Here is a 14,719-nt window from a genome sequence, read left to right as displayed (position 1 = left end):
CAATTCTTCCAAAGCTAAGGCAAGCATTATAGCTCCTGAACCCTGCTCCCACTCAACTCCAGCCAATCAACACTCAGCAGTGGTATTACTACTATATATGAGAAGGTGGACAGCAGCCTTGTGTTCATGCTGGAGCCCACAGAACTGAGACTTTGAGATGCAGAAGTCAAGGTGATGGGAAATGAAGGCATGGATGAGAATTACCAAGCCAAAGCAGTATTGTTAAGGTGACCGAGACATGAGATAAACAAGGAGGTGGAGATTTGAAGACACGAAATATATGAGGAGCAGAAAGAATTGAGTGTTATAGATAATGCTAGAGTTATAGACATCAGCGGCAAAAGAGTTACAGATTCTAGCAGAGAGAGAAGATGGAGCTGTTCTTGGGGATGGACCTTTCGCCCAAGAGAAGCATTTCTTAGGGTATGTCTACAGCGGCACTAGAAGTGTGATTTCCAGTTCAGGCAGACATTCCTGAACTAGCTCTGATTGAGCTAACACCCAGGGTGCTGGAACTAAGGGTGGTGGGGGTATGGCAGCACCCTCTGCCTTGAAGTGGTTTCCATCATACACAGGTTTTACAGTTTTGTTTAATGGCTTTCAGCACCCCCACTACACAATTTGTTCCAGCACCACTGACTAATGCACTAAAAATAGCACTGTAGCCACAGCTTGACAGGCGGCAGGATAGCCTACCTGCCCGATCACATTTTGGCTTGCCCGTTCATGATTGTTGTGCTCAGCCACACCTGTGTCAGATTACCTACTTCCCCTCCTCCACAAACTGGTTCTGGTCAACAGGCTGATTTCTTTAAAAGGCTGAGAAAAGTCAGTTTGAGGAGGGAACCCCAGAGAGATGTTATGGTTCTGTGGAGGACTCTGAGCAAGATCTGCAGGAGATTGAGAAGGTGCTCCAGAGAAGGAGCCCAGAAGTCAGGGCTCTCTGCCAGAGCCACAGATAGACTGAAAAATAATCCAGAAGGGATTGGAAACTGAGCCCAAAAGTTGAGCTGAAGTGCAGCAAAAACATTTTTGGTTTTATTTGGACTTTTGTTACCAATAAAGCATCGCAGCTGTAGGGCTGAGCATGTGAATCTCCAGGAGAGATGACACCCAAGTGAAGGGGAAGATGAGGCAGGGAGCTCCTGCAGTGCCACACTCAGTCAGAAGGGGGCGTGCAGATGTCCATTATTTGAAAAAAACCACAGCTACAATAGCTACTTTCATATTCATTGCCACTTAAACATAAAGGTTCATTGGCATGCCCCAGGTACATACGTAAGATTTCAGATGGGATTGTACTCTGCGTGGATGGCCTGTCCTGCCACCCACGTAGCCTCAGCTACACGGCTATCTTTAGCACATTAGCTCAATAAGAACTAGCAGAGGTATGTCTACCTGCACTGGAAATTACACCTCCAGTTCCACTGTAAAATACCCATAGAGACATCAAGCAATAGGAACATGAGATAAAGTTACGAGTTTCCCAGATCAGTACAGACAGACAGCAGTCATTGAAGATGTCAAAAAGGTATATAGATAAGCATCTACAATTTAACAAGAAAGTTAAGGTTAAAGGTGCAGCTATGATTGCAAAGAGAAGATAAGCAGAAAAGGCATCAGTCATAGGCGTATAGGACTTTACAACTGGTGCACCCCAGTCTGTAGGTTTTAAGCAAGCACAGCATTGCCAGTGCCATAAACATCCATTTTACTGCAGAATGCAAAAGTCCAACAATACCACATTTTACCAAGCTCATTTCAGCCTAAACTCTTCTGAAGAATGAGATATGGAGTAGGTAACTTGAGCTGTGATTTATATAAGTAAGTGAAACTAAGTTAAAACATGATCAAAATGGATGTGCTACCAAGCCCCAATTTACTAATCCACCATACACACTATCAAAATACAGAGGAAGGATTTGTAAATTTGTAGTTTTACATTTAGGATGTTATCTGCCCAGTTTATAACTGCGTGTACAATTTGTAACTGATGCAGCAACCGTAGATATATTGTAAGACTTTGAGCATCTGTTATATCTTGTCCTCTCTGGTTGTGCACTACAGAAACTCTTGCTTCCCTGAGGCTGAGAATGGAACCTCAACAGTGTAGGCTCAATTCTCCACTAGTGAAAAATCACTATAGCTCCAGAAATCAAACTGGAGTATAGAAGTCAATGAAGTTAAGTCCATTTATATCCATTTAGGATCTGTCCATATAGATGGTTTAATTGGGGAATTTGAATATTTGCTCATCTTTTTCCTAGGCTACCATTTTAAAATCCTCTTCCCTTCCACAGCCTTTTTTTCCCTGATCCTATAGAGGAGGGTTTTCAGTATAGTTGTATGGAATTCTCATTTTTCAGTTTGGAAATTTCTCACATCCATGAAAGATTAATGAAATCTCCCCCCACCCCCACCCCGCCCATCCAAATTGCAGAACTCAAAAAATAGAGTAATTTTAAAATTGTACGATATCTCCCAATCGACATATACAATGATTCATAGACTATGTACATGCATACACTTGAAAAATCAAGGCTGAGGAATAATTTCACAGTGTAACTTTGTAATGAGTCTCCAGAGGAAATATCTCTACTTTTTGTTCCCATCTGCAAAGCTATGTAATTGATTCATGACCTATGTGTTAATGCTGCCTTTTCCTGTCAAAGTCTCTTTGGAAATATATTAAAGTATCCAGGGTTCTCCCCTGACATAACCCCTTGATATTGAAAAATAGGATTCTCTGACATGCATCACATTTCAGGCAATGGGCCACAATAAAACCTCCAGTGCCAAAGTGTTCATGAATATTAATATAAAAAGAATAAAACAGCGATCTCACATAGTATGCAGAATAGAATGGGAAAATACTGCCTTTTAAAACAAAAGGGATTCAAATGCTCTCAGTCTTTTCTAAGCTCTCTTGTGTTTAATTAGAAATCACAGTATATTTGCTATAGGTATATTTGCAATAGTGTATAAAGAGCTTTAAACAAATCATCATAGGCAAGTATTTTCAAAGAAATGGATTTTGTTTGTTTGATAATAAAAATAGAGATTCATAATTAGCTTGATTCTGCATGGCCCTTCCACCCTCTCTATCCCCCCCACATGCTACATGCATAACAATCAGAAGAAATTGTTTTGATTCTAGTCTACGCTGTGTCTGCTTTTTGTCACAGCACTGCTGGAAAGTGGCACTGTACCTGAGAGCTCCGCTACTGAAGTAAAGCAGCTATGATACTGACTTTGGCTCCAGACATTCACTTTAATCTGTATAAGGGGACATAGCAGGGAAGAGGACGTATGGCTGGGGGCCTCCACTGTGATCCTTAGCTAGTGTATGTGCTTTTGGGGGCATTGAGAAGCCTGTGCAAGTTAAAGCAGCTTTAAGGCTGCTCTAACTTGTGACAGGAGAGTGGCCCAGGATCAGAAAATTGCAAATGTGCTTAAAACCACCTTTGAATATCTCACAATCTTGAACTGAGCCATGCACAATTTGGCCATAGTCAAGGAACCTTTACGTTTCAGTGGCAATGAATATGAAAAACGGTTCTGTGGAAAGGGGATTTATTCTTCAGATAATGAGTATCGGCAAGCTGAATACACTGCACTTGGGTAGCAAACTGAAAATACTATATAAATTATGACACTGTAGCTTCATTTCAAAGAGTAAACTGTACCTTTCTCTTATCATATAAGGCATGGTTATCCAACATCATTTTCCTTTCATGAGTGGCGTATCTTCGTAGGTCACGCTCAAATTGCTGTACAATACACAAGTTACATTACTATACCAAACCAAATTGAGTACTCACTTTACTGCTTAATATGCCTAAGTGTTAGAATACCAATCCAAATGATAAATGAATGGATTTTAAAATGGCATGATTAACAAACATCTTCTGCTAAGAGACATATTCTAGACAAATTCAGTACAGCTAAACAAGACCTTCATAAAATGAATGTTTTCAGAGGCTGCACAAAGATTTATATTCTCACCAACTGAAGTAGCAGGTAAGTTAGATCAATTTAAAACTACTTTAAAAATGTGTATGTACGAAAAAGCCTACTCACTGTTTATAAGGAAGTTTATCAGGTCAACATTATTGTACATATAACATGCAGAAATATGAACTGGCATTCATTCATACATTACCTGTTTCATTTAATGGATCTAACTTAAGTCTCATGGTAGTCCCATAATGAACGAACACTCACGGGGATATTATTTTGACATACAATATTACATATTAGCTTTGCCCGATACTAGTTGCCTTACTAATGGTATAGCATTGTAACAAGAAATAGTTTAAATTAAGCATATATACTAGACTCCCATTGTTTGCTTGCTAATCAACCCATTTTTCTAAATCAAGAAAGGCTTGGTTATTTTAGGCTTTTTCAGTGGTGCAGAGACATTTAGAGAGCACTGGGTACCTGCCTAAGGGCATTTATGGTGATTGATAAAGGCACACATTTGGTGCAATGTGGTGTAGAAGCATGATCCCTGCGGAGGGAGGGCAAAGAGACCCTTCCCACATTGCAAATACTCCCAGAATGGGAGGGCATCTGAGTCTGCAGGACCTCACAAGTTCAGAAAGACAAGGTTAAAGGGTGACTTGATTACAGTCTAGAAGTATTTACATGGGTGATGAATACTTAATAATGAGCTTTTCAGTTGAGTAGAGAAAGGTATAACATGATCCAATGGCTAGAAGCTGAAGCTAGACAAATTCAGACTGGAAATGATGCATACATTTTTAACAGTGAGGGTAATTAACCACTGGAACAATTTACCAAGGGGCATGGTGGATTCTCCATCACTGACAATTTTTAAATCAAGGTTTTAAGGTCTGCTCTAGGAATTATTTTGGGGAAGTTCTATGGCCTGTGTTACACTCGAGGTCAGACTATTTAATCCCAGTGTTCCTTCCAGCCCTGGAATCTATGAAACTATGAAATACAAACTATAAACCCAAAACAGAGTTAATTTAAGATCTCAAGGATTGGCTACAGGAGGTTAGGAGATTAGAAATAGGATTTACAAGTAAGCAAGGGAAATAATTTGATGTTTCAATTGCCTTTTCTGAAAAAGTTTGTAAAATGGTTAATTAAAGGGGAAATCCAACAATCTTCTCTTTCTTTAAGAAACAACTGAATTTCTTTTTATGTTTTACATAGGAGCAAAATAGGCTTTTGAGTTTAAAATGTTGACCATGGAAGGGAAACGTAGGTATTTTCGATGGTAAAATTATCTCTGCACTGAATTTCTACTAGACAGAAGTTAGCACAGCACATCTCACTATAGAATTCCTGAACACCCTTACCCCTGCTTAGCACTTCCTGCATGGACACAGCTACAGAAGTAAAACTGAGATAATATAAAGATTGCCTTCTGTGTTACAGCCCTTTTTCACTGCTGCCATCCATAGAAGCCATAATGGGGCCACAAAAGCCCAGCAGAGAATTCGTCTGTCAGAGGGGAACTCTTTGCTGATACAAGTGTACTGCAGTTGGCTCCTGTACTAGTGCATCCCCACTACTGGCCTGCTGGAAGAGGTGTGTCAGGGGAGGGAGGCCAGGGACCTGTCAGAGATGGGGAGGGGATGGAGAGCAGTGGAGCTTCATTTGAGGACCATCAAAGGACCTTATATCGGTGGCACTTAGAGAAGTCCAATAGCTGCTCTAAATCATGTGGCCAGCCCTGCAAATTGACTTTATCAGCAGCTCCCATCCCAGATGCATCTCCCCATCCCCGCATGCTGTATTGGGCTATTTATTCTAGTATAAGTGGCATCAGAGGGCAGAGATGTAGAGCAGACTAATCACATACTCTCCTATGGAACACTTTTACATCACAAAATGACATTGTATTGGAATGTGTTGATTTTGGCAAAAATTCTTAAAGAAAATCTAAATAAAATATTTGGAAACCTTTTCAGAATGTAACATTTTAATTTTTAGTTTTGAAATTGCTTTTTTCATTTTGAAATTTATAGTTATTTTATTTCATTATTTTTGTATTTTTTAATTTTTAAATTATACCGATTATAGCACCAATTACAGTACCAGCTACCAGTTAGCAAAGTAACTATCAATCACAAGATCAACTACCAGTACCAATAATAAATTATTTTACTTTAAAGTTATAAAATAGTTATTAAACCCTAAAGTCTTTGCTACCTGGGGAATTCCCCTTTGCCCAGATGGCCAGTTAAACCCTTTGCAGTGCTGGAGTGGCAGAAGGTTGTAGGTGCACCAAGGATCGGGCTTATGATTCCTAGAAGTTAAACTTCAAGGAAAATAGATGTTAACTCTTTTAGAAGACAAATAACATAAGTGTTAGTGATGCCTCTGTCACCATAAGCTAGGATAATGGGTTGCTTAATAACTGCTTAAGAAGAAGATAATAGAAAAATATGAAGAAAGGAACATTTTTAAAAAAGTCAAACTGAATAGTCCAGCAATAACAAAAACAGGTTAGTAGCTCAAAGGAAAAAATGTAGGCTCTTAAAGTTACTTACCCTGGAGCCAGTCCAACCTAACAAAGCATATGCATATTGTTCAAAGGGGCTTACAACCAGATCTATACGGATTGCCTTCCAGTCTTTGACTTCTGCCTTATCAGATTCTTTTGATGCATCACAACTATCGGTGTCCACTCTTTGCAGATGTAATTTTAATATTGCAAAGCATTTCTGGAAGTGATCAAAAGCATCAGCTTTTCTGCTTGGTAGTTTTGCCTGCTCAAATGTTGATTCAATGAGATCATAGTATAAAAGCAGGCCCTAAAAATAAAAAAAAAACCGCTTACTGCTTTTGATTTTGCTAGAAATTCAGAATTTCCAGATAGTCTTACATTAACATAAACTCACACCTATGTAGTTGTTACAGCTCTCACGGTACTGTATACCAGAGGCCAAATCCCAGCATATTGACAACATGAAGCCTAGCAGACCAGCTCTTGTTGACTGGACTGCGTAGCTGTTGGGGAGAGCTTAGCAGATCATGAGAGGAAGATAATCAGAGATGGGCATGCCTCTGATCAGGAGCCAATATTTGCTACTCTGCTCCCCGCAATCCCCAACCCAAACATTTTGGGGTTGACGTCAGGCAGTCTCTCCTAGGTCGGGATTGTTGGTGCATCCCCATATATCATACATTTGGGAAGACTGAATAAGTCTGCGTTGTTTAGGATATAGTCCTGGCTGACAACTTCCAAACAGAGCTGTCAGTCTAGGAGATGGACAGTGCCCATACCTGTCAGTTTTCAGAAAGGAGATGGTGCAAGACCTATACTACTATAGCAATGCATTATACACATCAGGTCATCTTTCACTATCAGGCCCAGTTATCAGTATCTGGGACACCTTCCACGACCTGAAAACACTTAGACAAACGTCCAGAATTCTAGTGTTCTTGACACTAGTCTGGTTTTTAAGTTGCTTTGTCCTGTGATCATCTCATATCCCCCACTTCATCATTATTTTCTTTCTAGCAGTGACCTCCATTGTCATATTATTTCTGTCCTTCTCCATAGATTTTCATTTAGTTTTAGTTTCCATTAATCCCTATTTATTATTATCCATCATAGTGAGTTTATTTGCTATGGTTTCAACTTTGCTTTCTAGGTTCTCAAATGTGAGTTCTAACCTGCATCCTATTTGTTTTCTTGGGAAGAACTTCCAGTAGCTAATAGAGAGCTCCCAAGTTGTTTGGACAGATGGGAAATGTCCTGTAAGTATAGCTACTGCCTGTAATTTAAGGGAGGGATGTTTCTTGTCTGATCTTCTGCTCCCTATTTTCATGTTAGACATTTCAAGAAAACATTTCTTAGCTCACTTTGGTTTCCATCATGCAATTGTAGAGCTGTCATTCAGTACTGGAGCTCTGCTACGGAGTACCCTGGCCTTTTCCCTTGTTGATTGGGCTATGTCCTCCAGTGATTATATATTAAGTATCCACAGATAGTTTTGGGTAGTAAGTGTGACTAGGAGGCCATTTCAGGACTACACATCTATAGATTTATTGCTTTTCCATAGTTAAATGCTTGGCAATTTGTAAAAGTTAAAAGGAAGAAAATGTAAAGATGTATCATGCTGCAAATAGCTACTTTAACATAAATAAAAGGGGGAATAAGGCAACAATTACACAAGTGCCGACTTCTGCAAGCAGCTGAAATCTGATTTAAAAGCCAGAATGCCACTTTTAAATAGGAATCTAGGCCCAGGACACATCCACTGGCATAATGTTTCTGATTAACTTAATTTGATTAGGTGATGGACATTGCCATTGTTCCATAAAATGCAGCTGAAACAACACTTCTCTAGGTTCAAACAAACTGACCAAAAAAAAAAAAAATAGACAGTTATAGAGTGCAGTCAGCCATGAAGATCTAGTAGAGCTCTGGATATTGCTGGCTTAAAACAGCACATTTACATTACACCGTGTAAATTAGTGCATTACATTACACCGTGTAAATTAGTGCAGCCTTCCGCAAACACTAGTTCTTGGACCTACATTCTGTACATTTCTTTAGTCCTTATTTACAGATTTAGATTTTTAAATGAAGATTAACATACACATTTTATCACACCGATTTGCAGCACTGTCCAAACCAAGTGAGGATTTTGTGGATAGTTGGAGTTGGAGGACACGTAGAACAATTTTCCTACTTAAAAAAAGACTACACTTTAAAAAAACAAAAAAAACACAAACAGGTTTTTTGGCACCTCAAAAGAAATGCTCGTTTTGGAGTAAATCCATAATCACATTCAGGGTGGTAGAAGTTTGGGGACAATAAATTTATCACTTCTGTAGATTAATTTTCAGCAGGGCCAAATGAAATCCAACCCCATTTGTGACATCACATAGACATGATTCTCAGGTGGTGGAAATTGGCATCATTCTACTGAAGATAAACTAGGCCAGTTTATACCAGCTGATAATTGAAAATATGTTCTACTTTCCAAGCCTGAAAGGCACAAGTGCTTTAGTCTGCTGCTACAACAGTTTGCATGACAGAGACTGTAATTGTCTCAGCTGTACACACACAGCGCAAAAATCCACAGCCTTATCTTCAAGAGATGGAGAAAATTATTGGTATGGGAAAGTTACACATTGTTTTTGCAAATTCTGAACTTTCATTTCAACCAAACTATTTTTTCCCATTGCCAGGATACAGCCATCACAGGTAATAAATGTGTCGCTGCCCTTTTAAATCAGATCTGCATGTATCAGACTCCAGTACTGAGCTTAGCCCTGTTATTTAGCTCCCTGCCATTCACCTCAGTGAGACCTCTCCTCTCCCGTCCATTCCCCTCAATGGAGGTATGAATGGCAGAGTCTGATTTGGACCATTTAAATGCTAAGATTATTCAGCAGAAGCTGATTATTCTTTGTCTTCCTTAAAAAAACCCACAAGGAAATTAATGCCAAGCTGTGTTAATGCAGTGTTACGTGTGTGCAGTTAAAAATGTTAAGTGAGAGAATGCAAAAGTTAAAATCCTTACAGCAATGTTATCTCTGCTATGTCACAGGTATATATTTAACAACATAAAGAGAAATGTATTTAGATAGGCTTCTAACAAAAAATAAAAATAGAACACACTACACACTATAGATGCATTAAAAGGTTGTATTGACACATACGCCTAAGAAACTACTGGCCAGGAGACTTCCAAACTGCAGTTCACAGGGGAAGTCATTTTACATGGCCTTTGAAGCACACTTACTTCATTTTTAAAGCATTACTGAACTATTAAAAGATAACTTGTCTACCACATTGCAGCTTTTCCATTTTACCATTCCATATTGAAGCTCAGAGGAGACATCTCTTCTGTTTCTAGACCCACTTATCCTTGATGCTGCTGCATCAAAGAGCAATATGGTGTTGTTGACTTACCCACTTAGTTTTTCTATCAGCTTTCAGTAGAAAGAGTCTGCAACACTAAACTTTTCAAAGAAAAAGCTCCTTCTAAACTATTTTAATTCGTTTTCCCACAGTTTACACGTTAAACATTACAGAATCTTTTGCTAAAAGCAGCTGAAAGAAAGTCAACATCATGACCTTAGTGTCGTTCTTTGATGCATCTGAGCTTTGAAGCAGTAGCACAAAAGTGGGAAAGCAGCAAGGAGACAGACAGGTTTACTGTCAAAAAGTGCTTTATAATTTTTTTTAAAAAAAATAAATCTAAGGTAATAAAAAAGGCAGGAGGCGTATAATTTCTCCTTGTTTTTGCATTTTGATTTTGTTGGCAGCCAATTTCTCAGCATTGACAGTAGGAAGATGCATCTTAGAAGTGACATAGCACTGAGTTCAAGCAGCATAACCAGCAATGTGAGCAGCAGATTTATATACTATTAACAGGAATTCTTTGTTGGGGGGAAGGGGAAGGGGCCTCTGCCTATCACTGACATCGATCCTCAGTATATTTAGGCTTGGGTCTTTTTGCCACCTTACACCCTTCCTCCACCATCACCTCTACCTGCCATTCCTCCATTTCTTTGCTCTCATGTCTTCTCCAACTGAAACTTGATCCATTTATCAACCCCTTCTCCTTTCTTTACTTACCATCCTCTCTCTTCTTCCCACTGCTTCATCTGCCTAGTTTTAGCTCTCTCTTTTAAACAGCTTTCTATTTTCAGTTCAGTTTAAATAAAGCAGCACAAGGTGAACTGCACTGCCTGCTTGTGTGGCTGACTGATTCCTTTGATTATAAGCATTGCTCCCACCAGTATAAAAGGGGTACTGTGGGAAGTTTCCTGGGAGGATGAAATGCTGCACTCAGTGTGCAGACTCTTACTCCAGCTGGAGGCACGGCACATTTTTCAATCTGCCATTAGCTATATCAGGGGTCGGCAACCTTTCAGAACTGGTGTGCCAAGTCTTCATTTATTCACTCTAATTTAAAGTTTCGCATGCCAGTAAGACATTTTAATGTTTTTACAAGGTCTCTTTCTACAAGTCTATAATATATAACTAAACTATAGTTGTATGTAAAGTAAATAAGGTTTCAAAATGTTTAGAAGATTCATTTAAAATTAAATTAAAATGGAGAGCCCCCCGGACTGGTGGCCAGGACCTGGGCAGTGTGAGTGCCACTGAAAATCAGCTCACATGCTGCCTTCAGCACACATGCAATAGGTTGCCTACCCCTGAACTATATAGTCCTGGAGAGCCCTCGTACTGCTCCTATTTGAAGGATAAAGACAGCTGCCCAGAAGACAGTGTACTTTGCCCTGTATAAAGTGAGCAGAGTCCCCATGAAAGAAGCTTTAAATAAACAACATCAATAATAACAGCACAGATCCTCAGCGGATTCTCACAGATCTTCCATGGACTTCAGTGGAGTTATGGCAATTTACACTTGCTGAGGATCTGTCCCAATAAGTATACTGTGCATAAGAAAGGTGGAAGTCCAGGACTCAGAAGGGAGGCTTGGAACTTCTTCAGAGATTGGAAGCTGACTGGGAGGGAGGAAGGGAGCTATGGCTCTGTTGTGTGATCATGGAGAAGGATCCAGGATCTACTGAGAAAGCTGGTAGGATAGCGTTTGGTTGGTTCAAAAGCTCTGGACCACCTTCATAGGTATCTGTTTGGAGGCATTTCCAAACCATTGAATCATTTGATGTCTGTTCCTCATTAATACACTGAAAAATACATATAATTCCAGAACTAATTTAAAATTATCCTCTCTCTACCACTTGAACTGAAAGCTAATCTTACTTAGCTTCTGGGCTTTGACAATTCACCTCAAAAAGAGTTTCCTTTTTACACGAAGCAAAATGATTTCCAATTTAATGCCAAGAAAAGTGACTCTGAAAGCAATATGTCCTCCAAATACAAGTACTCTTACATTTCATATGAAAGACAACAAAGAATGTGCCTGACTTGTAATCAATCCCTTTGAACAGTACAGAAATTAAATGTATAGTGATATTTTTACTAGTAATGAATGTAAGGAGAAGTAGCAGATTGTTTATTCCCAAGGGACCATATTTATTGAGCTAAAATAGTTTGAGGCACCTGCACTATCTAATGTTCAAATACTTCCTGGAGAGTTAAATACTAGTAACAATCATTTCTAAGGCACTCATCACCTATCTCTACATCTGCTTACAGTGCTGAATCCAGTGCAGTTAACAAAATTCTTTTGTATCCAAATATTGTTTGCTTCATACCTGCTTTTTCCATAAGTCAATCACTTTATGTAAAACTTCTTCCTCTTGTCCTAGTTCTGGACTGGTGATCAGAAAATCGACATCATGTCCAATCTTCTTACCTCTAGCAATAATACACAGGAAGAATAAAAGAGTAAAGTTCCTGTTGAATTTCAGCCTTACTTTCAAAGAGAATATTTTTGCTGCATTATAAGAAGAGTTTGCAGGATAAAATGATAGCAATGTTTCTTCAAATATAAGAAGAATGGAATCTTTTTATCAGACCTGTCATTGTTCTTTGTTAAGCAATAATTTACAGTATTTGATGTACATTTCTTCTGTTGTTCAAACTAGATAATACAGATTCTTTTGGTAACTTGAGATGTTAAATCTCTCTTCAAATCTTAGAAAAGAAGGAGGAAATCATAACCAGGATATAATAGTATATATTATGAATCCAGAGCAGGAACAGCTGATAAACTTGCCAATCTAACTGTTGTAGACTCTAACATTCTTTAGATTTTGATGGAACATTTTGAACTAACAAAAAGTGTGATTACAGGTAATTGTATTCCTCCCTATTATGAGAGACATAAAATATCTGTATGTAGGACATTTCTTCTATTTAAAATCTTTGTTTTGTTTTAACAGAATAGTTCAACTTTAATGAGACTACTCATATGATTGTTTACCATGGTGAATAAAGATTCTACAGTCAAGTCCCGACTCCCATGTTAATCAATTTAACTGGAAATGTTATTTGGAGAAAAAAGAATTATTTTCTTGTGATGGTCTCTTGTCTTTCTTTACTTGGATTTAAGTGTCCAGCTTGCCCTGTACACCCTCAAGACTGATTCATTTTGACAAGTTCATACTATGGTGTAAATCTTCAAGGCCAACATATCAAAGTAATTCAGCATAACAGGGATTAATAATCATGAACTAGAACTAGAATAATCATGACACCTCTCTCTTGTTCTTTTGGGAGGATTAACAAATTAATATTTATAAATTAGTTTTGGAGATTAAAATAATTATATTTGTGCTAAGTAAGGGCCCAGTAATGTTCCTGTTGAAGTCAGAGCTTGACTGGTGTTAGCAAGTAAAGAACAAGATATAATGGGGATCATCTTTAGATTTTTGAAGCATTTGAGGTGCGGTGACTTATGTGAGGATGAAGTTCACCTGTGGAGTGTAGAACTAGCATGAAGTGTTCATCCCAGTTTAAACACTGCCACCAGGCTTGCTTGCACATCTCTACATAGTCGTTGCCCAGGCCATCTCAAAGATCTGTGATTGGGCAGGTAAGGGGTCAGAAGTCATGCAACCTGTACTGGCAACAGATCTAGTGGCCCCCAAACCTGTGCATTTAGTACAGAGGAGCTGGAATCACTGCTCCAGCTCATCACTGCTCAACTGGATGGAGTGCAATTTACTGCAGCCCTGACTCCTGGCCACGTTGGAGGAGTAGATTTTACCTCCCATTTCTTCCAGAGAGAGTCTTATTACTTAAACATTATGCAAGATATGCGAATTACACTCTTGGTGCATTCATAGTCAATATTCTATATGTCATACAGTGTATAGTATGGAACTTCCATATATTATGATATAATTCAGGTGTGAGTTTCAGTCGCATTATTCCCAGCTGTGGTCCAAGTTCCTCTGGCACACAGCAAAGAGAATTTTTCCTCCTAAATCACATTTAAGCTTCAAGGCAATCAAGTCAATGAAACTGTGGAGAAATGACTCATTCAAAAGTAAGTGACAGAGCTGTAGGAAACAAACAATGTGAAATAATTGTTGCACAATGTGTCTGAAAATTGGAAATATACAAGCCAAAAGATTTCCATTTTAAATGTATGGGAGCTAGTGTTATGATTTAATCAAATATTCCTTTCTCCTACAGTGTTTCGTAAAGCTGAATCAGATTTCCTTTAACCTGGAATATTTGTAAGAATTGATATGGCTGACAGGCATGCCAACTGGCATCCATATGACAGGAAATCATAAGATTGACAGGCAAGATGCTAGAGTAGATGCAGCAGAGAGCTATAAGGAAATGAAAATCAGTTTTACATTTGATAAGCAGACTAACTTACGATAATGCAACTATTGTGCAGTGACTGCACAAACTAAGTCAAAATCTCTTAAGAAGGTGGAAATGATTTAAAAAGAAATTTCAAATAAAGCATGAGTCTAGGTACAAAGTCAGAACAGTACTTCAAACTTTGAGAAGTTAAAATTAAAAAATATTCCATGCAACAGATTTTCACTTATGCTGTAAGATGGAATCCATTATATTGTAAATTATAATAATTACACAGAGACAGTGGAAGAGGTAATATTGGACCAACTTCTCTTGGCAAAAGAGACAAGCTTTCGAGCTTCACAGAGCTCATTTTCAGGTCACACCAACTCTGTGGATCTTGAAGGCTTGTCTCTTTCACCAACAGAAGTTGGTCCAATAAAAGATATTACCTCACCCATCTTGTATCATGGGACCAACATAATTTCAACACTGCAAATTATAATTCTATACAGAGCTTTT

At 38.6% G+C, this 14,719-nt stretch overlaps 1 protein-coding gene across 1 annotated transcript in view; it reads right to left on the bottom strand.

Moving 5' to 3' along the window:
- DNTT (DNA nucleotidylexotransferase) overlaps window positions 1-14,719 on the bottom strand; it is a 142,493-nt gene that overhangs the window by 31,466 nt on the left and 96,308 nt on the right. Inside the window, exons 8-10 of the mRNA XM_032770255.1 lie at window positions 12,190-12,292; window positions 6,531-6,794; window positions 3,687-3,770 (exon numbers count right to left, since the gene is read on the bottom strand). Coding sequence (XP_032626146.1) covers window positions 3,687-3,770; window positions 6,531-6,794; window positions 12,190-12,292 — 451 coding nt within the window. The remainder of the gene's footprint in view (window positions 1-3,686; window positions 3,771-6,530; window positions 6,795-12,189; window positions 12,293-14,719) is intronic.

The sequence above is a fragment of the Chelonoidis abingdonii genome, chromosome 15, assembly GCF_003597395.2.
Source record: "Chelonoidis abingdonii isolate Lonesome George chromosome 15, CheloAbing_2.0, whole genome shotgun sequence".
In the NCBI taxonomy this organism is placed as follows: Eukaryota; Metazoa; Chordata; order Testudines; family Testudinidae; genus Chelonoidis; species Chelonoidis abingdonii.
Note: the sequence above shows the minus strand (reverse complement) of the source record. Positions and strands in the feature narration are given on the sequence as shown.